General features: G+C 36.6%; 1 protein-coding gene across 2 annotated transcripts in view; it reads left to right on the forward strand.

The window, feature by feature from the left end:
• ADAMTSL1 (ADAMTS-like 1) overlaps positions 1-25,932 on the forward strand; it is a 340,785-nt gene that overhangs the window by 150,326 nt on the left and 164,527 nt on the right. The window contains exons 10-13 of one of the 2 annotated variants that reach the window (XM_004677681.2): positions 12,138-12,188; positions 16,434-16,638; positions 17,864-18,011; positions 20,857-20,941. In XM_004677681.2, coding sequence (XP_004677738.1) covers positions 12,138-12,188; positions 16,434-16,638; positions 17,864-18,011; positions 20,857-20,941 — 489 coding nt within the window. The remainder of the gene's footprint in view (positions 1-12,137; positions 12,189-16,433; positions 16,639-17,863; positions 18,012-20,856; positions 20,942-25,932) is intronic. The other variant, XM_012721598.1, reaches the window with a different exon arrangement.

Below are 25,932 nucleotides of genomic sequence, written 5' to 3' on the forward strand. Positions count from 1 at the left end.
CCATTTGTCATTTTCTCTCCTGGTTTCCTTTCATTCTGATTACTTATTTATCTCCTGAACAAGCCTAGGTCGATGGACCTTAACAAATGAATGGCACAGTATTCTCAGGATCCTTTCCAACTTAACTCTGCCACCCAGTCAGTGACATAATCAGAGCACATCATACTTGAGGGTCACAGTTGGCATGTTTGAGACTTGAGTAGTCCACACTGAGTAACCAGAACCAAAACCGTGCTTGAACAACTTCTGCAGTTAAATAAATTCAGCCTTTGCTGAAGAGACAGACTTATTTCTCTTAGATTTTTAAGCCATTTTAATGAGACACTTGATGATTTCACGTATCTTTGTTTGCTTTTTGAAAACCAGTTAATCCTCACATTATTTGCAGGATCAAGAATCAGGCTGATAATTGAAGTATCTCAGGTGACAAGGAGTTAGAAAAGTGCAGGTCAAGAATCTTTTCATAAGTGTAAGCATTGGCTTTTTTATTGCAACACTACTTTGTAATTATTAATTTTAGCTTGCTCATTCTACACACATAAAATGTTATGAGAAAACACTTCCCCCACAAACCTAATTCGGAACACTAAAAGATAAAGATTCCTTTCCCAAGATTCTTGGAGTTCTGAGAAACACTTTTAAAATTTTAACTTAATTATGCATATGATACTCATATGTACATAAAACAAAATGTTGAATAAAACTATCTGAGCAATGTGGATGAAAAGTGTTCTACCTTTGAATTACAGGCAATGCAAATTTTAGGTACTTTTTTTGTTGTCAGCTTTTTTAAAGGTCATTTTTTTGCCTTACATTCATGAATTCTAAATTCTTATGTGATGTGAAGTTGCAATAATTAATTAACTCATAGGAACCTTATTACCTAGTTCATAAAAACAAATTCAGAATAACAGGTTTTCATTAAAGGAAACAAAAGAATAGTTATTTTGTGATTATAAAACTTAGGTAAAGTTTAGCTTAGCTTCATATTACTCCAGAAAATTATGTCTAAAAAAACTGAATATAACATTAAAGTCGAATGAGGAGCTAAAATCTTTATTTTGGATATATTAGAATATGAAGTCTGTTTAGCTACGATAATTATAATGCATGCAATTCAATCTCATTTTTAAATTGTATTGCTTATTATACAGTTTACCCCTATCTCTTCCACAAAGACCAATGAGTCAAAGAGCAGGTCTTTCCAGCTTTAGGGATAATGTAAGTCTTACACACATTTCCATGAAAACTTGTGTATTTCCAGAAGTGAGGAATTTACTTCCTTTTATTGCATAAGGTTTTACCCCCACTCGGGGGGGGGGGGGGGGAAACACTTCAATGAAGAAATGATCATGGAAGACAATTGTGAAAAGCATTTTGTTAACAATTTTCAGAAAATTGTTAAATTTTCTTAAATTGTTACATTTTAAGAAAATTGTTAAAGTCAGAAAAAAAATGACTGACTCATTTTTGCTGGTGTTTGGTTTTGACCTTCCTGTAAGAGTGACATTTTGGCCTATTTCTTAATATCCAAAGTAAAAGGCCATTCTGCATTCAAAGGACTTCCCCCTGAAATGTATGTTTTTTCTGTGTCCTCTGTTATTTTAAAGCATCTAATAGCGTACATATATAAATGTTAGGACAGGTGGCTATTTAAAAGAAAGAAAAGTGAGAGAAGGAGAAATTTAAAATAAGCTAGAGGCAAATGTCAGGAAGCTTTTTTTTTAATTTTTATTGCAGAGATAATTAGAGAAAGCTGTAAAAATTAAGACTTAAGCAGTAGGAGAGATTTAAAAGGAAACTACTTTAGGAAATGTAGATATACTACTCTGAGGTCATGGTACACTAGCATTGCTGTGAAATTCATTGAACTTCTTTGCATGCCTGGGATCAAAGCAACATTTCTGAACTTCATGGAAAAAATAAGAGGCAGTGGTCGGAGACAAGAAGATAAAGAGATTCCATCTCTTCAGATACAGCATACTTAAGTCTTCAGGGAACTGTTTTATAACTGTAGGTTTAATAGCAAAAATCAAGAGTGACAAATGACATTAAATCAGTGCCTTTGTGTACAAAATTAGAAATCCTGAAAAGCATAAACACTTATGGTTTTAGTACAAGCTAATTATTTTTTAATTTCAAAAAAAATGTATTACTCTAGCCACTGAGGGATCTGTTCACTTTTTTGTGTATTAGACTAGAATTCTTGGCCTACTCTCTATTATTTGAAAGCAAAATTCCATTCTCATAGCTAAGTATACTAACTGTCAAGACTGGGAAGGACCATGGACAGCAAAAGAGGCATTAAATAATTAAATCTGTAACCCTAGGTTTATTACTTTTAGCATTCTGGGCTTCACTTTTCTCACCCACAAAATGGGGGTAAGCAGGTTCTTTTTTGCCTTGAATTTTCAAGGCAAGTGTTTTTCAAACCGTGATAACAAAATCTGTTGTTCACTTAATGCCATTTAATATACATATAACATTGTGTGTGTGCATATATATATATATATACATACTGTATATATATATACACATACTGTGTGTATATATGTACACACGTATGTATATATACATAGTATATATATACATAGTGTGTATATATATATATGCACACACCTATGTATATTATAGTATTTTTACATAAAACTCAAATGTATATTTGTACATGTTTGATTTTAATTCATTCAAATTAAATTAGGAAAATTGTGTAGCAAATTCTAAACATTTTTACTACCAAAATGAAAGCTTTTTGCTCTCATAATTAAGTTCTCCCATTATATCTTTTTAATTGGAAAAAATGAATATCCTAAAACTGCAAGTTGGTCTACAGAAACAATTACCATTATCAACTATATCACTGTGATAATAAAAATTTTCGCATTACTATACATCTAAAGTCAAAACAAATCTGAAGTAAATTGATGTGACATCCATTAGCAATCATCCTTGAAATCCAGTTTTTTGTTTAGCAAAAGAGCCTCATTGTTCACACTAGTTTGTTATATAAAAAGGAAATTTTATATGTTGGAACTAAATGAATGTTGAGTGACATCACTCATTTCCAGCAACACCCACTGGCTTCCATGTTTGTGGACTGGCTCTTCTAGTGATTTTAGGGCCTAGAGAGAGTGTTGAAGAGTGTTGACATCTAGCCTTTACTTTTCAAAATAATTTTTTGTATAACTTTTTTCTGATTCTAAAGGCTAACTCACCAATGTTGATGAGTTAAAAGGCTACAATGAAAACAATAAAAACTCACTAGTAAGTTCTTTTGCCCACAACCAACCACTGTTAATGCTTTTACTTTACTTCTTTCCAGTCTTGTCTATAGTTCATAACATAACTCAGACAATGTATGCACAGTAGACACTTGAAAGTTAATGATTTAGTGTTCTTGGTTTCCACTCTTCTAAAGCAAACCTGAATATCTATGACATGCAAAACATGACATTTTGCTGAGACTAGAATTTGAGTAACTTGCTCTACAAGACCAACAATTCAACCCAGCTTACTACCCAGCGGTTCTGTCCCAAGAGGGCTGTGTTGCTCTCTGCTGGTGTCATTCATGCAGCCATTTTTATGAAGTGATAAAATACTGTTTCCTAGCCTAAAGTGCCTCAGAGAGCAGGCCAAAATATAATGCCTATGGAATTAAGGGATGGAAGCAAAGAGAAGTGAGGTTAAAATTTTAATAACATATAACTAAAATAATGTTTTTTGTTGGGGACACAGTGCTGTGACATCACTGACCCCATATGTGCTCGCCGCCTAGCAGAGTTAAGTTGTTACAGTCCCTACATGACACTCCTGGAAGCCCACAGGCATGTTGCTTCTTTCTGTCATGACATGCTGCATCACTTACTTTCTTCTTCATCCTTTGAACACTATGGTGTGAATCTTTTCCAATGTAGATAAGACTCTTAGGAGCTAAACACATGTACAAACCTTTCTTGTTTCTATCATGCTGTAGTCATAGTTTCTGTCTTACACCAGAAAGAATTTTATTTTTTTAATGCAGAAACTTTGTGCAATTGTCTGTGTCATCTTTGTCTCTTGGGACCAGAAAGTCTCAAAATGTATGTCTGTGGTTCAGCACCAACTAAAGAGGCTTAGTTTTAATTCAGCTAATAAACACCTTATGTTTTTATAGTCCCTTTGAATGCAAAATATGTGACATTTGGCCTTCCATATTAGTCTGTGAGACTGGTAAGGCTGTTAAGGCTGTCTGGGGAAAATTGTGCAAGACATTGTTTGTGAGAAGATCAGAGATTCACCTTTTCAGATTTTTTTTTTTTTTTTTTTGGCACAGATCTCTAGTTTTCCCTCCAAGGTAGTAATGAAGGGGGCTTAAATTGGCAAGAGTTGGACAGGTGAAAAAAGTTCTCACTCATCACACTATCATGGTCACAATCATTAGCAAACAAATCTGTTTCTAGCTGAAACCGCATCCAGATTCCCCCTTCCCTCAAGGAATTCAGAGCAACTAGCAACAGTCCTAAGCAGATGCCCAAACTTGTATGCCCCAACTGGCAGTTCTTGGTGAGTTCTAGTGGACTTTGCCCAGTACCATTTAATTTGACAGAAAATTGCATAAGTCATCCTTGGCTGTGTACCAAGTTGGGAGCAACATCTCAGAATTGAATCCTAATGCAACTGTAAAAAAATGACCTGCATCATGAAAGGCAGAGTGTGCAGGGGTCACACCAATTTCATGACCAGTAAGTTAGTCTAGTGATGGCCCAGCCTTGGTGAGTAGGAGGAGAGCTGAGGGGTAAAACAACCTGGCTTGGGATCCTGACTCTACCATTTACTGGTCAAACAGCCTTTGGCAAATTACTTATTTTCACTTAGCCTTTTCCAGCCTGTGAAGAAAAATAGTAGTACTTGACCTCATAGATTTGTCATGAGGAATAATGGTTCACAAGCGTTAAAGAGCTTAACAGAGTGCCTGACATGCGATAAACACTCAATAGAAGTTAGTTGACTGAGGTTATAGTTTTGGTGACGTAAATGTTACCTCACAGAAACTCCTCAACTCTGCAGAAATCAGTTTTCTAATCCATGAAAGGAAAAGATAAGACTCTAGAATTCTACTTAGGTATAAAAGGTCAGTTCTCTGTTGTTTCAACAGCAGGAGACACAAATTCCTAGGAAATATATTCATGAAAGTATATCACACTTTAGCAGATTTTTAAAAAATATAATGACCACAAGAAGTTAAGATAATTAGTAACCTCTTAAATCTTAATCTGCAATTGCCTTAGTAACCCACCATTTAACTAACAGTGAGACATTGCCATTTAATTTACATGGGATTTAGGCCCCCCCCAAAAAAAAAACCTCACCGTAAGAACTAGAAAATGGTTGACTTTTTAGAAATTGAAGTATAATATTTTCCTTAATCACAAGACCTTTATGTTTTATTTTAATAGGTAAATGATTTAGAAAATAACAACTTTCTTGCTCTAAATGATCAACTTCATTTAAATATACTGCTTTGTACAGTTAATGAGTAAGAAAGATCACCATAAAATCCCATTCCATTCCACTTTCGTGAAATAAAGAAAGCAGCGTTCTGGTGCTTGGAGAATGCATAGTCATAGCCGCCCCGACTTTTTAGACACCCCACATCACAAGACAACCAGCTAAGGAAGTGTTTTACTTCTAACAAGGCAGCTTATAATAACAATCTCTTATTATATCACACTTCAAACATGTTTAAAGTAGAATTAGTTATAAAATTCTTTTCCTGGTGAGTTAATAGAACAGGTATCAGCACTGCCATTTTCAACCTCAACCTACCAGTTTAACTTTCCTAACTAAAAGTCTCCTTCACTTCATGAGGCCAGAGTGAGCCTATGTAGAAAATGAGTAGAATATTCCTGTCAGAGAATAGTCATGAGAACTAATGAAGTAATGTCTATTCAGTACTCAGCAAGTGGCTAAGCACTCAACAAAAGTCAGTTAGCATTACTAAATTCAGAGCGCAACCCTGTGAAATGACTTGTCCAAGAAGTTTATAGTATGCTTTTATATCCATTATCACAGTTAATAACCTCTAAGATCTTGTAGACTAGATTATCAAATATATGTACAGCTTAAAAAAAAAATGAAAGGCAAAGGATTAAGTGACCTGCACCAAGTCAGGGTGGACCCAAGAAAGTTGGATCTTGGCTCTAAGTGCTTCCAGCTCTAGACTCTCTCCTTTACTATGTAAACCCAGTTTGTTTTCAATCCATTTGTATTATATTTCCAAATATTTCTTGCTTACACCTTCTTTGACCCCTTGTGCAGCATTCATGCCACCAGATCCAAAAGTACCCTCAACCTGTATGATGCCTTCAGTTACCCATGAGATTTGGTATAAATCTCACAGAGCCAGCCGTGGCCTACACAGATCTGCCAACCTTCTCAATGCAGAGTTTGGCACCCTGGGTCTTTGAATTAATGACATACCCAGGCTAGCAAGCCTCTTTCATGTGAGTATAAATACTGATGTTTACTCAGCCCAAACATTGAACAAATCACTCTGGACTGTACAGGAAGAGATGGACAAAGCCTAAGGAAACATTAGTCCCACTTATTTAAAAGCAGTTCAGAAATTGCACTCATTAAATCAAGAATGTTTAACCGCAGAAATGTAGACGTGAGGAAATATTAATATGTGAGGTTAAATGATCCAAAATCCAATAGCTGATTTTATGGCAGAAAAAGAATATGTGCCATAAAATATTTTAAAATCCTGGATGGTGAAGCAGAGGCTTTTTTTGGTCTGGTTCCAAAAGATAAAGGAATGCTGCTTAGTAGGTACTAAGGTTTAAAAAACTTATGACCTATTTAGAGAATATTTTCTCATTTGCTGCATCCCAATTAGCCTCTTTGAGTCATAGGGTAATCTATGTTTATAAATAATAGTAGATGCTTCATGAAGTCACCAAATGTTAGAGCAAGAGCTGTTTTGAGACGACCCCTAGTTCGGTGGTTTTCAACCTGTGGTCCACAGAGCCCCAAGTCATGCCTTCAGCAGCCCTGGGAAGGGGACACAAGATAGAACTAGGTGGGTGGGTTTCTAGGTGCCCATCCTCACTGCATCTTAAAACTCCTGATCTCATTCACTACATGGGTATTTGCTTAAGTCCAGAGTAATGCACTTAAGGTCACATAGAAAGAAAGAACCAGAGAGAAGAACTGACTTTCTTCCTTCTGATTCCTCGGGGGGTGCTTTTCCTCACTGTACTGTGCTCCACAGTGCTTTGCCACTCGTGAGGGGCAAGTGCTCTTCCAACTGTTTATGTCTCTCCCCTGCCCCATTCCAAAGTGTTGCTTAGGAAGAAACTGGTTCCTGTTACCCTGGAGTAGTCTACAAAAGATGAATTGCCATTTTCTCTGCCAGAACTCCCTACCACCCACAATTTCATTCATTTTTTTTTTATTACGTGCCTATCACATGCCAACTTCTGTGTTTAATCCCATGACAGAGGCAAAGAAGAATCAATAAGGGTCTGATCCAACATTGCCTGGTGGGAGTTGGGTTGGACAGTTACAAAGCAGTGAAGTGTCTACAAAGCTTGTGAGACAGAAAGAGAAGAGATTTTTTAAAAGCCGTCATGGCTCTTTCTGGGAGATACCCAGTGGAAGAAATAGATGCAGAGTTAAGACAAGCAGGCTGGGAGCACAGTTGCCATGAAACTGTCCTTGTCCAGCCTTGCACCACCTGGTCACCTCAGCCTGCCAGCCATGATTTCCCACACTCCTGCACTACCTTCCAAAAGACTCTTCCCAGTCACAAAGGTGGCAGACTAGTGAAAGCAAGGCACAATGGGGCTGCAGACAACACAGTGAGAGACAGCACGGGAGCGTCTTTAACCTGGCTTTTGTTTGCTTGCTTTAATTCTGAATTGTTGTGTGGCTTGTGTTTGTGTCTACACACCAACCACACTATTTCATTCACTGACTATTTACTAGTTGCTTCCATGCAAGTCACACTGCTAAGAGGCACAGTAAACAATATGACTGCTGTCCCAGAGTGTAAAACTAAAACTTACAGCCAGAAGTGATTGCATTGTTCACAGTGATAAGGGGAGTTAGTGTTGTGTGTGTGGAAGAAGGAGAATTTCTGAGTAGATAGTAAGAAGGGAATAAGGACAGGCATTAAAAGAGGTCCCCCTTGATGAAGAAATAGCTTTGAGCAACATAGGGCCACTTAAGGGTTCTGAGCTAGAAAGTAATTTATCAGTTGCTATGAGAACCATGGGCAGGCTACATTGGAGGAGGCAATGTTTGCCCACAGAAAGATCTGGTGGGAGACTGCTATAAACTCAGGGGGTTGTGTTTGGCCCATCTCACAAGTGTGTGCTTGTAGCATGCACAAGACAGAGAAGTAGAGCTCTAGCTCAGTACCTAGCCTAGGTGGATGGGAAGATGTGGCTTGGCAGTGATAGGGATCACAAGTAAAGAAGCATTTTGCAGGGGAAAGTACTGGCTTTTGCTTCTTAGTGCAGTGCTTTAACCCGCTGCGCCATCAGGAAGGGCCTGGTTTTAATGTTTTTAATGACACGAAATTTGAGATGATAGCTTCATTTTATCCATTTGTATTATATTCCCAAATATTTCTTATACCTTCTTAAACTTCATTTTCTTCTTACACATTCTAGTTGCTCTATTTGTAAAAAGGATTACATTATAGAAAACTTGGAAAACAAAAACATTTTTAAAAGACAAATAACACTCATAATCAAACACCAGAAACTAAGAACTGTTCTTTGGTCTTTATGTAATATACTTGTGTATACACATACATACATATATAAAGACTTTATGAAAATAATTATATCAATGAAGCGTGAAGATCTGACTTTTCTTAGTATTCTGTATCCATTGTATATTCCACTTTGTATTTGATTTTTTTCAATTGACTTTTCCTGTGATTCTAATTTGATTTCCCAGATCAAAAAAGTGTTTTAAAGAACTTCATGATTTTGTACTGACTTATATTTCATTGCATGAGGCTATCATAACATTGAAGAATTCTTTTATCATTGGACAGTTCAGTAAGAATTCTTTTATCATTGGACAGTGCTTAGAAAGGATCAGGTGGGATATCTATTTTCTACTTCCACCATAGGACCCCAGAATAATCACTTCCTTATCTTTACCCTTTCCTCATCCTTCTCAGGCCCCTGATGATAGAGATTTTAGATGGGCCAGATGATTGCCCAGTAAAAGTGCTATGAGAGGTGAGATTAGCTAAGGCAACAGAGAATGAACACTTACCCCAAACCAACTTTCTTACAATTTCCATTTGTGATCAATTTTTTAAAAATCATTTTTCCTCCTTCCACCATTCCTTACATACTCAGGTGCCTGTCTGAATGTCTGCACGCCTGTGCACTTATACCTACCAAGGAGACCTAAATATGGGAAGAACTTCTTAAAGTCCCTAAATGATAGACTTTTTTTGTCTTTTCTCGGCATATTCTCCCTGCCTTAGAAACAAAAGGTGACTTAACAGGAAGCAATAGGAAGCTAAGTTGAAGCAAGAGCATGTGCCTTTCTGTGACAGTGTGGTGAAAGACCAGGGCCAGGGCAGGAGCCCCAGGAGAGAGCAGAGCCCAGGCACACGAATATGCATTAACAGGACTGGACAGAGCACCATTGTTTTGATCTTTCTGTTTTTACAGGTGCCATAGAGTCATTTTATGAGTCTTCACCATGACCCATGCCATAGAAAGACAAATACAGCTATAGTTTTGCTGAATCCAGGTTTAAAACTCCTTGTTCAAATAAAAATAATAATTTCTAAATCAGTCCAAAGCAAAGCCCAACATCTTGAGTTCTCTATACTCCCCTTTTAAACCTTGTTCTTTGCTTCTAGTCTGTCTCCTTTAACATTACTGCCTCCATTTTAAATATCATCAGCTGATAAATCAGTTGGCAGAGATCTGCAACAGTTCTTTCTAATATTAAAAATGACAAATCACAGTTATAAATTTTTCCAGGAGAGAAGGCAATGATATGCATTTTTGCATGTGTAGGCGCACATAAAGAAATAGATAAGTAGGCGCACATAAAGATAGTAAGGATAAGGAAAATATTGTGTATCATATTCTATATTCCATATTCAATTGTTTCAATTGACATTTTTCATAATTCCAACTTGAGCATTTTCCATGTCACAAATGTGGAAAAGTCAGCTATGATTGGCATATACTACATTATATGTAGACGTTATCAGAACTTTGGAAGGTTTGAAATTTTTAAATATATTTATTTTAGAAAGAAAATTCCCTTAATAGAGAAGAATTTACTAGAAGGAAATCAAATTATTCTGAGACAATCTTTCACATCCAATGTCTTGTCTGTCAGAAGATAAAAAAAGGAAATTTCTGAAACTCAAAAACAGGGAGAAAATTTGAAAGTTGATATTCTTGTGTTTCGTTGGAGCTATATGTTTTTGAGATTGCCCAAAGGCAGCATGCATTTTGATGAGCATTGTTACTTAAGTATGAAATACATCCATACACAATGAAAATTTGGTCATACATATGAAGACAACAAAAACTTAGTCAAACAAATAAATACAGAAAATGTAATAATGTAAGATAAATAAATTAGTATTGCAGTGGTTTTCCCTTAGTAATAGAAGTCTATTTTCATCCTTTTGTTTCCATTTTCTTTCCAACTGATGTAATTCCTGGCAGGTGTTCCCTTATCTTTCAGTAACTTCTTCAGAACGACCCTCTTTATCACTCCCTCTTTTCCTCCTTATTTCTCATGATCTCTAGTCTAGGCTGTTTTTTACCATTTTGACCCATGGTAAACTCAGTTTATTCCTTATACTCAAAAGTATATATGTGCTATCCATATAAACAGAGCATAACATATCATCCTGTGTTAGGGGGTGGGATAGAATGTAAGGAGTTGATTTGTTTAAATAATATCTACATTTACATTACCTATGGTTTCTAAATAGAGACCTATCCAGTCACCCCAAGGAAACACAGAATAGCTGAATCCATTCAGTATGCAAAAGAATTGCAAAGTAAGTGTTCTCTGCTCGTGCCTACCATGGTCTGCCCGAGGTTCCACCTGTCTATTGAGCACTCTTTCTGTCCCCTTTTTGGATGAAATTTCTGTTACACTCACCCTTTTATTCAAGATCCAAGAGTCATAAATCTGCCACAATCTGGGGGACTCAGGGAGAAGAAAGTCTTTTTCAGTTGGAGGCTATATTGAAATGAGTGAGGCCAGTTAGTGCAACTTACTGGAGTCCTAAATGTCTCTGGGGACTTCTATACAGCCTGCCATGTCATTCCTTGTGGATCCATTGACCCCACAGTCTATAATATTATTTTCTCTGACTCCTTTAGTCTCTCTAATTCCCACAAGCTTCTCAGGGCAGCAGGTATAGTAAGAGCCCTGACAGTCACCACCATCATAGTACATTTTAGAAACCACACAAAAAACCCTTTCATGTTTATTACATCTCTTCAACTGCCCAGAACGTGCTTTTGTTGATAATTGCCTATGATGCTCAGGCATCATTGTGAAAAAACCAAATGGTTGCTTCCCAGCTGTTACTAAAATCCTTATATTGCCAAGAGAAGAAACCTATTTGCTAGTGCATGTTCCCTAGCACTGACAATCCTCAGGTACATATTCCTTTGCTTAGAGAGCTCCCTCTTTCATTGAAAGTAAGATAGTGATCATAAGTGCTTGGTGAGCATCTGGAAGTAACATTAATAATGATGATAATAATGACCTCATAGGATGTATAATTTGTGGGATTAAAGAACATTTACCAGCTTATTGTGTCACAGTTAATAATGAGGTGTCAAGTTTTTTTGCCACCACCCTTTACAGTGAAATTTCCTGCTTGGATCAGAGAACTAATTCTAGTAAATGGTGCCCTGTCAAAGAACTTGCTCCATCTTAAAGCATAAAGTTATAGTATAAAAATATTGAACTGTTTTAGCATTGGTTTTCAGAGACAATTGTCTCTGAAAATGTTATTTTGCATTTGTCTCTGAAAATGTTATTTTGCATTGTCTAAAAATTGTATAATGTAATCATTTAGTGTTTATTTTATTGTGTGTACCTTCTACTCAGAGGGTTGGCATTATTGTTCCTAACAGTGACGGATACAAGCAGATCATGCCTTATGACCTCTACCATCCCCTTCCTCGGTACGTAAATCAATCATCCTGATGCTAGAATTAGTAAATCAGTCTTCTGCTTCTTTTATATATATACATAGAGATGTAGATTTTGTTTTTCCTGTAAAAATAAGATGGTAGCTAGTATATTTTGTAATCCATCCTGAGCCCTGCTTTTGAATAATAATTGACCTGCTCAGACCATAAGCTTGTCACTCAAAAACCATTTTAAGATAGGATAATATTACATTAGAGTGGACACAGTAATTCTCTGATTAGATACAGTGTATAGGTTTATGTTATGTCTTTCTCTCACTCCCTTTGTCCTTGTCTATGTTTCCTCTGCAATAGAACCCTAGTCATTAAAGTGCTATTACTAACTGTTAAATAAACACTGTCTGAAGTATTATCACAATACCACAAATGTGGAATTCCAGATGTGATATACTCTGCACAGGGACTGTAAGCAGCCTTCTTTTGTCCCAAAGAAATGATGATTAAGTAGAAAAGGGAAGAGTTTTTTATATCCATATTGTTTAAAACATTTAGAGGGACTTGAAAAAACAACCTATAATTCCATTCATTGTGTTGCTTTTTAAAAATACAATATTTCTCCAAACTAGAAAGAGAGTCGGGAACTTTTAGAAAAGATTTTCCCTTTATTAATATATTCATAAGAAAACTGGAGAAGCTGAAGAATAGGCTAGCAACTGTGGTTATCACCTGCCACCTTGGAAATAGCCTCCTGGAGAGCAGAAATAACATTGGGTTTGAAGGAACTACTCACTGAGAACTTTGCTCTGTGCTCTCTACTCATTTGACCTTCAGGAAGCTAGCTACTATTTAGAACCTCGAGTTCAAATCAAATTGCAAAAACTGGAAATAATTCAAGATAATTTCTCAACCTCAAACTAAACCCCAGGAAAAAAAACACTTACTCTGAACTGTGAAATAAAGCAAAGTTTAATAGAAAATCTCCAAATACTTAATGAGTTGGGATACAAATTGGGGTTCTGTTCACTTACTCCAACTTCCAAGTGCTGTTTCATTCTCTCACACCATTCCCCAAAAGTCATATCCATATGCTACACATGTATATAAAAGCATGTGTTCACATACACATGTATATCTGTATATCTAAGGTATATGTATTCACATATATATATGTACACATACACATTAACATGCTACAGATATTCCAACCTCTACTTAGTTTTCTAGTGGTAGGCAAGAAAGTCACCTTTCAAAACTGCAATGGTAGTCTTAAGTCCTTCGATTAAAGGATTACTTTTCCGTCAGCTCTCCGATTTCCCTATGGCTATATTGATAAATCTGATGAATTACTTTAGAAGGCTACGGATGTATCAGTTTGCTGGTTTGATCCAGATCCAAACATAGGTGAATTCTTTTTGAAAAAAAAAAAAAATCGAACAATATTAATTGAACCAAAATTTCATTTGACTTCCCTTTTGGTACCTGTGAAATAAGAATCTGAGGGGCACATGTTTCTGTGTGAGACCATAAACTTCAAGATAAAGGCAAAGTTGGGTGTCTGGGGCAAGCAACCTCAGGTCTATGTTTTTCTACCTGGAATGGCACACTCCCATGTTTTTTCTCTCTGTTTCTCTAGTGTAACTAATGCCTATCTTAAGTTAAGGTTGATTTCTTATGTACTTGGATTTTCTGCAAATGCCTTATGTGTGTTCTCAGTGGTGGGTTGACATGAACTCCCTGATGTTTGTTTGCACGCAGTCCTGTGGATCCAGTGGCCTCTTTGTGCAAACCATTAGGAAGAGATGAGGCATTTCTCACCCCTTGTGCTGTAACTGAACTAGTTTGAAAGATATTCTGTTTGATGAATGAAATCTTAATAAGTGGAAGCTATTTCTACAAACATGTTTTCACTTCCTAAAAACAACTAATGCTCAGAAGTGGTTCTCAGATGGCAACTACCCACTAATCAAGTCAGAAGTCTTGACTTACTTAAATGAGTTTAAAACACAAGTGTAGCTACAACACACAAGCAGTTTTTTATTGTTCTTTCTTGCTTTCTTTCCTGGTAATACACATCTAAATATAACAATGTAATCTAATGAATTATTTTTAAATTTTAGTTAACATATGCAACCTCTTCATTCTTCATTTTGAGAATTTCTGCATCAAGGCACACACTTCGTTGAAAAAATTAAAAGCCAAAGAAGTAAGCTATCATTCTTCCAGGCTTTAAAATGCATACTTTTTTTTCATCTAAGCATGTACCTGACCCATGGTTTAAGAAATCGAAGCTTGACACCTTTTCTCAGCTTTTGTTATACTCCCTTTAAAATATCCATACATGTTTTGCTTTGAGATTCCACATAACCCTATTATTATGTGGGAATTCACATGATAATTTTACACATCTAAAACAATATTTGTGTATTGGAGCCATATTATAAATTCTTAGAATAATATTAGCATCATTTGTCTTTCTGTGTTAAGTGACATGGAAAAAGATACTTATTAGGGTTTATGATACTACATTATGGGTCAGGTCCAAGTGTTGAGACAGAAATTAATCACTCTTCAGAAGGGTCAAATTTAAGGAGTTTAAAGTTCCAATTAGAAAATGTCCTTTTCCTATGGCATCTTAATGCTCTAAAAGATTAAATATACATTCAAAAACATATTCCCAATTCACTGTCAGATCAAATCCAATGTGAATAAGTACTTAATATTCAACTCAAGGTTCAGGCAAAATCAGATCTGCTGTCCAGCTCCAGAGAAAGCTCTCCAGAGATTACATGGAGACAAATGAATTGGTCTTACCCTTTTGGAAGAGAAACTTTCTGCAAAGCTACTTCACTCTCTTGAAAGGGATCTGAAAGACTCCTCAGGGCTAAACAGAGGGCCTCAGTTTCCCCATAATAACATTTTCTTAGGTGTCTCCTGGGAAAATATGCTTAGGAAAATATTGTATTTGGCAGCATGTTTAGGCTGTTGGCAGTGAAGGTAATAGTTGTTGCCTAGACTTGAAAAAGTGCAGAGAAAATGTGAAGGAAAATTCTCTGTAACTGGAAAGCACACATTACTCCAACTCACACAGAAGAGTAATCCCTCTCTACATCCGGGAAATCTTACTCTAGAATAATGTCTCCATGGTATGACTGTGCAGTATTGCTAAATACAACTATACAGTGAATCAACTTGGTGACATTTTGCTTTTCTCTAATTAAAATATCTTATAATTTTTGGGGAAATCATAGTTACTTGGCAGTCCTCATCAACAAATGGGATACCCATAAGCAAGACAAGATTAGTCCTGATGTTTCTGTCTTTTTAAATTCCTCATTTTCTATATCCACAGGAGGAGAGAAGAGAATCAGGCAAACTTAATCTCTCTGTACCTGGTCTGAAATGCTTCAGAGCTCTGTAATGCTCTGAGAAATAAATGGAATTGTAGTAAATTTTCTTGACAACTTTATTTTCTCTTATATAATTGTATCTCTAGATTCTGATACCATCAGCTTCCCAGACAAAACTAAATCTCTACACAATTCAGGAGTTTTTCACTTGGGAAAAGATAACAGCCACGATCCCTCAACAGATAGGAAACAAATAGATCCTGCTTCTGTGAACATATTTGCCCCTCAGCTTAATGGTGACACTGTTTGCACATCAGAATGTGCTGAATGTGCTGAATCCCTAGAGAAGCAATGGAAAAAAGATGTATGATTTAACTTAATTTGATAGCTCCTTATTTAAAAGACCCAGAAGCTAAGTAATAAAGCACTGCATTGAAAAATGCAATAAAAGTGCATTGGAAAATGCAATAAACTTGCACTGAAATATGCATATCATATAGTTGCATATTGTATATATGCATATTTATTGCATATTACATATGCATATATAAATGTGTGCAGAAAATTTGAAGTATATTAGATATAAAATAACATAAATATGCACACAGAGACATGCAGAAAACTTATTAAAACTCTTAAGTAGATGGACTGAACAATCCTATTTTGAAGAGGTTATAGGCAGAACAAGCATCCTTGTTGAGAGCTCTCTAAGCAGTCCTTTCAGGGACTGAGATTCAAGGCTTACGGAGCACTTTTCCCAACATTGAGTCCTTCTCTCTTACTCATCAGATTCCAGACCACAGGTAGCTTTGGTTCTCTGCACCAGAGCCTCTCAGAACCCAGTTGCCCCCTAGGCCCTGGGAACGGGGTGGTCGCTGAGGAGGTTTGGCAATGTGCATGTCTGCCCTGATGACTCCCCTTGCTTCTGTAGGTGGGAGGCCACCCCGTGGACCGCGTGCTCCTCCTCCTGTGGGGGGGGCATCCAGAGCCGGGCAGTTTCCTGTGTGGAGGAGGACATCCAGGGGCATGTCACCTCAGTGGAAGAGTGGAAATGCATGTACACCCCTAAGATGCCCATCGTGCAGCCCTGCAACATTTTTGACTGCCCTAAATGGCTGGCACAGGAGTGGTCTCCGGTAACTGTGCCTTCTTTCTTTGTTCATTAGGAGAGTAAGTCCACTCTTCCCTCTCATCGCCATGACCCCATTGGCTACCAGTGCAGCTTCCTGCTTCTCTTCTTGAGGTGTCTAGAAGCCTATTAGCTTAGCTCCTGGAGTTGGCATGCCCATATCCAGAATTAACTGTGTAAAAACATGCAGAGTACATATATACGTATATTTTTCAAGTTATACCAAAAAGCCTCTGTCACGCCTCGTCCTTTCCCCTAAAGCAGCAAGGGAAGGCAAAGGCCCACCAAGTAGAACCGGAGTCAGATGATTGAGACGGAGCCCATGAAAGCTGCTCTGATGATTGATCTCAATAGAGCAAAAGTTTGGTTTCACTTTTATTTCTTATACTCTGTCTATAACCAAAGAGGGTCCAAGTGGCTTCAAATTAAAATTATATCTAGTAGTTCAATGAAAATAGGATGAAATGAAAAGACCAAAATAGGAAGGATGAGCCAAAGTAAGATAAGTAAAAAAAAAAAAAAACCCAAGTGTTAAGGAAGCTACTGTAGCCGCTTAAACAAAATGTTATTTTGAATTTCCTGGATGCTAATGCAAGAAGATTAAAAATGGCAAAGGCAATAGAAAGATGAGGAGATAAACCATTTTGTCCTTAGCTCCAGAGATGGTTGAGAGCACTTCACTTACCCATGTGGTTTCGTGGCATCAGGTCCAAGCTGATGTCTCCCTCCATCTAGAGTTGCTCCCAGGCTTGTATCACTGAAGTTGCTGTCTACATCTGGCCATCAGGCCAGTTCCTGTAAACATCTTTAATGTCAATATAATCGATTGGATCAGCTGCACAATCATACAGTTTAGCTAGGATGAAGTTTAAAAAATATGTCAGTGTAGGAGCAAGTGCTTCCCACAGTTTGGACGTGACAGCCAGTAGCAAAGTGACTACAGTGTTGATAATCAAAGTTAAGCACACCCTACAGTTTCTTCTTTTTGCTGCTTGTTTTGAGACTTTGCACACAGTGGGGGCTTAAGGATTGCTGACTAAGAACTTGAAAGTGATGTAATTTGCAGTTAGCTTCATCCCAAATAAAACAGAGATCCTATTACTGGTAAGAAGTGATATCAGTCCACCAGAAGTCCTGATATAAGCAGTCCTTTAAGCAGTCTTAGGTGAGAGTGAAGGAACATGAACAAGGCTTTGGCTATGAGTCTCCTTTCTCTTGCCTTCTCCCTCCAGTGCACTGTGACGTGTGGCCAGGGCCTCAGGTACAGAGTGGTCCTCTGCATTGACCATCGAGGGATGCACACAGGAGGCTGTAGCCCGAAAACCAAGCCCCACATAAAAGAGGAATGCATCATACCCACCCCCTGCTATAAACCCAAAGGTAACAACAGGTCTTCCGGTGCTTGTCTTCTCATTGTTATGTGTAGTCAGATATTGTTTTAAACTCCTTGGAATATTTTTAAGCATCCCAATTGTTCTCAGTAACCATTCTTTAGAACTAAGATCTACTAAATGGACTTAATTTCTTTTTCAAATTTTATAGATTACTTGCAAATAGTTATTAAGTACTGCATAAAAACATTTATATGTAGGTGATAAAGTTGAAGGCTGTACCTGACAAATATGTGTATCTGTTTGAGAGATTATACAAATATATGATTTATTGTCCAGATTTCTTGCTGTTGAAATTAAAGGACTCATCCACAGGTATACTTTGCTAAGTGTGAAATATATTATGTATATTATATATAATATAATATAATATATACTTCAAGTTGATGAAATAAAAAGCTCTTTTTTTATGTTGAAAGTTCAAACATTAATATAAAATTGGGTTCCAAAACCAAGATTTGAGAGAAAAAATTGGAATGACTCAATTTTACAGATAGTACAAATAATTTTAATTATTTAAAAGTTCTAAGTGAGCAAGTTTATAGTAATTACATTGTGCCTTTGAGTTAGCTGTAAAATGGTGCACATATAGGTACTTATGTGTATTTAATTATTTACCTGACTTCTTTGTTGTTGTCTATACATAACAGTTATTGTTTATATCAATGAAATATAAAATTCCAAGGACACACGCCATTCAGAAGTGAAGAAGTGAAGCTTCCCCTATTATCAACATTAAATGATTTGTATTTTTCTTTTATCTATTTAAACCATCGAATTTCTCTGAAAATCAACCACAATGTAGCTCTTCGTTTTACTCTAGTATGTAGTGAATAGCATTATGAAATTGAAATTAATGATAAAAAAAAACACTTTACAGCCCTCCCTGGTGGCACAGCGGGTTAAAGCACTGCACTGAGAAGCTAAAGCCACTTCCGTATGAGTTCGATTCCCGCCTGCCCCGGAGGTGACCACATGGCATGGCAGACCTCTCCTGACCCGCCCCCTGCTCCCCTCAGCAGTGTACTTCATCGATCTGCCTGTTCTGCTCCCACTCTGTCTCTGGTGAAGCCTCTCACCACCCCTAAGCCTCTGGCCTGTACCCCAGTTCTGTACAAATCAAATAAATCTTTAAAAAAAAAAAAAAAACACTTTACCAGAAATAGTGATTAACTTTTTTAATAATATAATAGTTTATCTTTACATCATTTTGTGCCCTTTTCCATCTCAGTTGTAATCCCCGCGGGCTTCCCATCACCAAATCACCCATGTGCCATCACCGTAGTCCAGTACAGAAATAGTGATTAATCTTAAAACACATCCCTTTCTCTCAGCCTGTACCCTCCCCCACTGTACAATGGGGATGGTAATAGCACTATCTCACAGATCAAGTAAGGATTCAATGACAAGCAGTGTAATAGGGTGCTTATTCTCCAGCCTGGTATAGAGTTAAGTTTTACACAGATGTTACTTTCAACTCTTAATTCTCATTAGCATCCCCAAATGTGGCAGGAAGTGGCCACTGGTGTGTGTAATACAAGTAGTTAAGTATTGCAAGTCTGCTATTAGTGCCAAGCTGAATATATCATTATTGTGTTAGTAATCAATGAGATGACTTGCACCTGTCAGAGATGGCATCCTCGACTAAGTGGTTTAGTTGATTGGAAAGTGATGGCTGTCTATGTAACTGCATTGCTCTGTTTACCATGTTAGCAAATCTTTTTGACTCTTAAGAGTTTCATATTTCTTAGTCACTGTATTTTCTAATTATAAACCATTGCAGCGCAAAAGAGGATGAGACGTGTTGTTCCCAACTTAAAATAGTCAATTATTTATTACTTCTGTCTTTACTAAGCCACTTCAGAAAAAGAAGGGCAGTTTGTGGTTAACTATCAAAAATCAAATCTGGATTTTCACAGCTAAGTAGTGATTCTGGCTCTCTAAACATCATTAAGATGCCATATAATTCTATGGCGTTTGCATATATAGACATATTGCTTTCATCTATAAAATGGTGATGGAGCTTCACTGGCTCATACTAGAAAGGCAAATGTGTCTATAAATGACCCTAATAAATATGTCAGAATAGGAATCTTGGCAGTTACTTCTATAGGAGCAGTTAGAACCTCCCGCTTTCTTTTTTCTCTTACTCAATTTTTTTTTTCCAGGAAGTACTTAGAAAGCTTGTTTTAAATTGTTTGACCAAGGTTAGATGAATAGGTGAAACAAGTCAAATTATGGTTTGAGGACCCTAAATTGATTATATTCCAATTGTGAGTGAGCCTTGGGTTGGGATGTAGTGAATCAGATAGCTAAAGAAACATGTTATTAATCTCAGAGTGGCAGAATATGGTTTGGTTTCGACAGTATGGCATAGAAGACGTTTAGTCAAGAGGCAGAAGCAAAGCAAGTCAGAATTATGAATGTGTCATAATATAATTTATTATACTCTGTGTTTTTTTAAAAGGAAAATATTTATCTTATCAACAGAAAATAGGAAAAAGGTACTTTGATGCCTCAGTATGCAGATTAAAGATAGTGCTCCTAGGGTTATGGTTATGACCTTCATATTAAAGACTTCTCTTTGCTCTTGATGACAAAGGGGAAGCATATACACAGGGACTAGTGTTATTAAACATCCTAAAGTTTGATATTTTGTTGGGGGGGGTGGAATGTAATCATTAGCAGAGGCAGAAACTTATAATTTGTAATTATCAACATAGTAACTTCTAGAAAATGCAAAATGAAGAACTGGTGAGGAGAAAAGGAAATTTCCTGAAACTTGAAATTGGTTCTAATCTTTCCTCTTTTATGTGCATGCACTTAATTCTCAGAGAAACTTCCAGTGGAAGCTAAGCTGCCATGGTACAAACAAGCGCAAGAGCTTGAAGAGGGAGCAGCTGTGTCAGAAGAACCCTCGTAAGTTTTAAAACCATAATTGTTTTGTGTTTGAAGCTGATTGGTTTAGTATATGTGCTGCCAAAGCAAACACAGAAGCTGACTGGTTTAAATGAGCACTGTCTCATTTTGGTTGTAATTTTCATGGATTTTTGAACCAAGTATAATCATCTTACTATGGGCAAAGTAAAACTGTAGGGCTGTCAAATTGGAGATTTAGCAAGATATTTCTCAAAACTTATGATTGTTCTCTAGATACTTTTCAGCATTTAAAGTAAGAAAATTCAGGTATAGTACCCACCCTCTTTTCCAAAATCTGACCTCTTTTCTCTCGCAAAGAGGTCAAAGGTGACATGGCCCAGGTTTGCCTGATGATGTAGCATAGATTTGATATACAATTCTGGGCAGCTTTCCACTTTTCACTTTGTCTCAATTGTTCAGCCAGTACTGCCAACCCACTGAGAGCTTTTCATGTTATCATTTGGCTTTTTTAAATTGTCACTCACAAAAATTAAAATACATCTGAGGGTAAAGGGAGTTTATAGTTTTTCTTCTGTTGCTGCTAGGATTGGTATCAGAGGGATACCAGGTTGCTGTCTCACTTGATCATGGGCCCAATACCTGCTCTGTGTTACCATTTTTCATTGATGAAACAATGCAATTTAAAAGACCATCAGGCAGAAATTTTCTCAAAAAGAAACAAGTGACAGCTACATGTTGATTTCACTACAAAAGCACTAGCAGGCATACCTACTGAAGTTTTTCCACAGGTAGGGAAAACATTTTATTGATGAATTTCATCTATCATCAAAGCAATCCCTTAGATGGGAGATTTTTTTCTAGATTAGTCATTTAATACAAGATAGACTCTGTGTTGTGTTTTGGTGCACAAGACATGTTTACCAACCTACCCCACCCACCCCCACTGCCAGGAGCTCACAGGATTATGTGTAGGATATGAAATGGTTTTCAAATTCAACCTGTGGTTTAAAAGTGACTAGAGAGATAAATTAACAATGTAATTGACATGTAAAAAAGTAATTGAGAATTTTCTCATATTCATCTTGTTTGAATCAATATCTGACATGGTCTACTGGGACATAAATTGTGTTCCTGAATCACAGCCTCCACAGCAAAAGATTGAAGAAGCAGTCCAAAATGAAGATTGCTATGATGACCAAAGTTCATCTGAAAAGGAATGAAATCCAGTCATGTGGCTGACTGGATACCATTCACAAAAGGGTGCACCTTTCATAATATAAACTCACCAAAAAAAAAAAAAGTGTGCATTAGGTAATACTTTTCTTATTTAAAAGGACAATAAAACAAGTCTGTCTATACCATAAAGTTACTCCACCTTTTTTCTACTTCTTTGAGACAAAGCAACTAATCATTGCAGAACTTGTCAGGAAAGGCAATGGTTAAAGATCACAATGCAACCTTTTGTTGAATATATGAAGACCTAAAACATTTTATCTCTCTCCTGCCAATACCTGGCTTCCAGGGCTTCTTGCTGCTAGAGAGGAAGTAAGCAGATCATATTAGAGGGTATAAACTCTCCAATCTGCTAAGGTTCTATTTCTATATCTGTATTAAACAGAACATTGCCATGTAATTACAGCTACTTATTTCTTATATGTATCCTTAGGTCTAATATGCTTAAAACCGCATAAGTATTTTACCTAAATAAACACTACTCTCTAGTATACTACATTTTGTTATTTTGTCTGAAGCATAATCCTACACATAATATTCACTATGACTGATGAAATTAAATCAGAATGTCATACATCAATAATTAAACATCTTTCCTATTATTAGTTACTTCTCAAATGAAAGCTGTTAGTACAGTTTAATGCCATGGTCAACCATATTTTGTAATAAATGCTTTCCACTAAAGGTCTGATTAGCATTTATTATACCTAACTTTTAATCTTAATAAAACCCCTAAAGTAGTTAAAGACGTAGTTTAGCCACTGAAACTATAGCCATATATAATAGATTATTAAATTTTACTCTCAGTGTAATAGAATTGCCATCTTGGCATGATTAATATGAATTGAAGTAGATTGTAATTGAAGTTCTGGTGCCAGGTAAAGGAAATGTATACTATTTTGCTCAGAACAATAATTACTTTTATACCAAAGTGAAATAAATGACAGCTGTAGAGTAATGTAATGAAAGGTATATGGTTTCCACATTTTAATATACTTTACATGTTTAGTGCACTAAACCTAGGAAAAGTCCTATGTGTCACATTATTTTTTTCTACTGATTTTGAATTTAAAAAATATAATTTTGTATGGTCTTAATTCATTCTTTTTAAAAACCACATAGGCAAGTTCTAAATGTATGTAGCAACCTATAATTACTCTCCATAGCCTAATGAAAAGATGATGTACTGTCAGCAAGTCGCTCCTTCTCCCAACCAAAGAGACTCACATTGCTTAAATTAAATGGTCATGTTTAGAAACTGCATGTCACTTTTGAGCTGCTGCAGAGAAGTAGAACAGTGGTCCAAAATTATCATCACTGACTGGCTCCAGCTAACATAGAGAGTTATAGAGTAAAAGTGAAAATATCATTTATTTCCCCTTATATAATGAAAATATTATTACCAATCTGTCTCATTAAAAAGTATAAGAAAATCGGTACCTTAATTTTGCATATGTACCATGTGAAGATAGTTTTGTTAAGTGTTAGGTACTTTTGGTAATGCCAAAATGAAAAAAAAAAAAAGGTTGGCACTCTGGAGTTATAGATAGAGGTAGATTTTTACAAATACTGAGTTTCTTGAGAGTTATATTCTTTTAAAGGTAAGAGCAGTGTCACTCTAGTCCTTGAAAGTGATGATGGGGGCTAGTGATAAGGAAAATACGGGCATTCTCTCTTCTGCTTACTATTCTGTTTTTGAAGTTGCCTCTTGCTGATGAGAGCATTGTTAGGTTAGGACACATCATTTAAATGCCAGGCTGAACTCTGCTCCTTGCTTCCCACTGGCAACTATATGAGAATAGCTTTCTAGGTATTTTGAAAACCTTCAAAAGTTTACTTTTATTTGGTGAGGGAGCAGAGCTACAAGGTTCTACTACACTGTAGTACAATTGCATGCATTCATCAGGTAGAAGTTAAAGAAGTTACTTATTTCCATATCCTGTCTCTTAGTTTTATATCTTACTTTCAGTCTTTGTTGAGATGTAAACATAAGTATCACAACCACCTCAAGCCAAGTACACATTATGACCACTTTGACAAGTTAATTTCTCAGAAAAATGATACTATGGTGATCTGTAGGACTTGTAAAGACAGCTTGTCTACGTTGCTGTACAGGAAGTTATTCAGCTGGCCTTCTTTAAAAGTCTGATCTGACTTGGAATAGGAAGGAAATTGTTCATTTCCTTACCTCCTTCAGGCCACTGACATGCCAACAAATGCCCTAGAAGGTGTAATTTGTTAAGGGCAGCAGGAGCTTAAAAAAAAAAAAAAAAGGTAAAGTCTGGATGCTCTCAGGTCTCTGCCTTTCTCTTTCTGGACTTTCTGCATTCTGAATCAAGTTATCCCATGGAGTGGGAGGGAGAATTAATAGGACACATGTAGAAGCCAGGTTCCTCTCAAATTTGTTTCAGTTATAAGGAGTTCTGCTTAGATGGTGCAGAATAAGCAATAGAAGATAGGTGATTCCTTAGGGCAACAGAAGGCCAATACAAACTTGTTAGCCAGCCATCCCGCCATCCAGCCCTGACTCACACTGGGAGAGCCTTAACTGTGCTGTGCTCTCTCTCTAAGGGTGGTCCTTTGTGCCTTAATCTTGCATGAAAAAAATCTTGACTTGTTATACCACTTCATAGACATAAGAATAGCCCATATCAAACAAACAGGGAACAAGTGTTGGTGAGGGTGTGTAGAAAAAGGAACTGCTCTACCGCTGTTGATGGGAATGTACACTGGCCCAGACCCAATGGAAGACAGAATGATGGTTTCTCAAAATGTTAAACTTCAAGCTACCAAATAATTCAGCAATTCCATGCCCAAGTATCTACCTGAAGATTACAAAATCACTCTTTCCAAGGGGCATGCACTCCCATGTTTACTGCAGCACTATTTACAATCATCAATTATGTAAACAACCTCAGTGCTCAATAACAGGATTAGATTAAGAAGATTGATGTATATAGAAGAATGCCAGACAGCAATAAAAAAATGAAATGTTGTCATTTGTGGCAACATAGATAGAACTGGAGGGCATCATGTTAAGCAAAGTGCATTAGAAGAAGGAGGACAAATATGGATGGTTTTATTAATATGTAGAATATAAAGAAACAAAATAAAGGGGCAGACAACACTACAGAAGGGAAGAATGGGATGGGATGATGCCCAGTGGACTATAGTTAAGGACTCTGGATACCATGGTGGTAGGTGTGGTGATGTAACGATCTGAGGAGCTGTGATTATACCTCTAAATCATACATTACTGTCAACCAATGTCACCTCAAAAAAAAAATACAATTTTTAAAAATGTTATCTTACTGGATTTTCAGTTCAGGCTTACTACATAGTTAGGAAAATATTTTTGTGCTTCAACAAAAACTCAGGCCTTAAATTTATTGCCATAAATAACCTTGGTGTGAGTCATTAAAAAAAGGAAGAAGAAAGAGGAAAACAGCAAGCAAAGGCAGCAGTAGTATCTGGATGCCAGATGGCACCAGCCTAGTGATGGGGCTGATTCAGTAAGAAGCAAAGGGAAATTCCTGTCATGCATCTGTATGAACAGAACCCACAAGGAATTAGTACAGAAAAAAAGGCCAGTAAGAGTCACATGGTGATCCTGGAGTCACTAATTGTCTTGTATACCTTGTTCAAAAGAGTATTTAAATATGTAACATCTAAGCATAAGTTTATATTATTCCACATACAACAAGTTGTCTGAGAATGTGGATGGCCAAACTTAATGGGTAAGAAGGTAAATTCAGTTTTTTTTTAAAGATTTGTTTATTTGTACATACAGAACTGGG

The sequence above is a fragment of the Condylura cristata genome, unplaced genomic scaffold (genome assembly GCF_000260355.1).
Source record: "Condylura cristata isolate star-nosed mole 26May11 unplaced genomic scaffold, ConCri1.0 scaffold00006, whole genome shotgun sequence".
Lineage (NCBI taxonomy): Eukaryota > Metazoa > Chordata > Mammalia > Eulipotyphla > Talpidae > Condylura > Condylura cristata.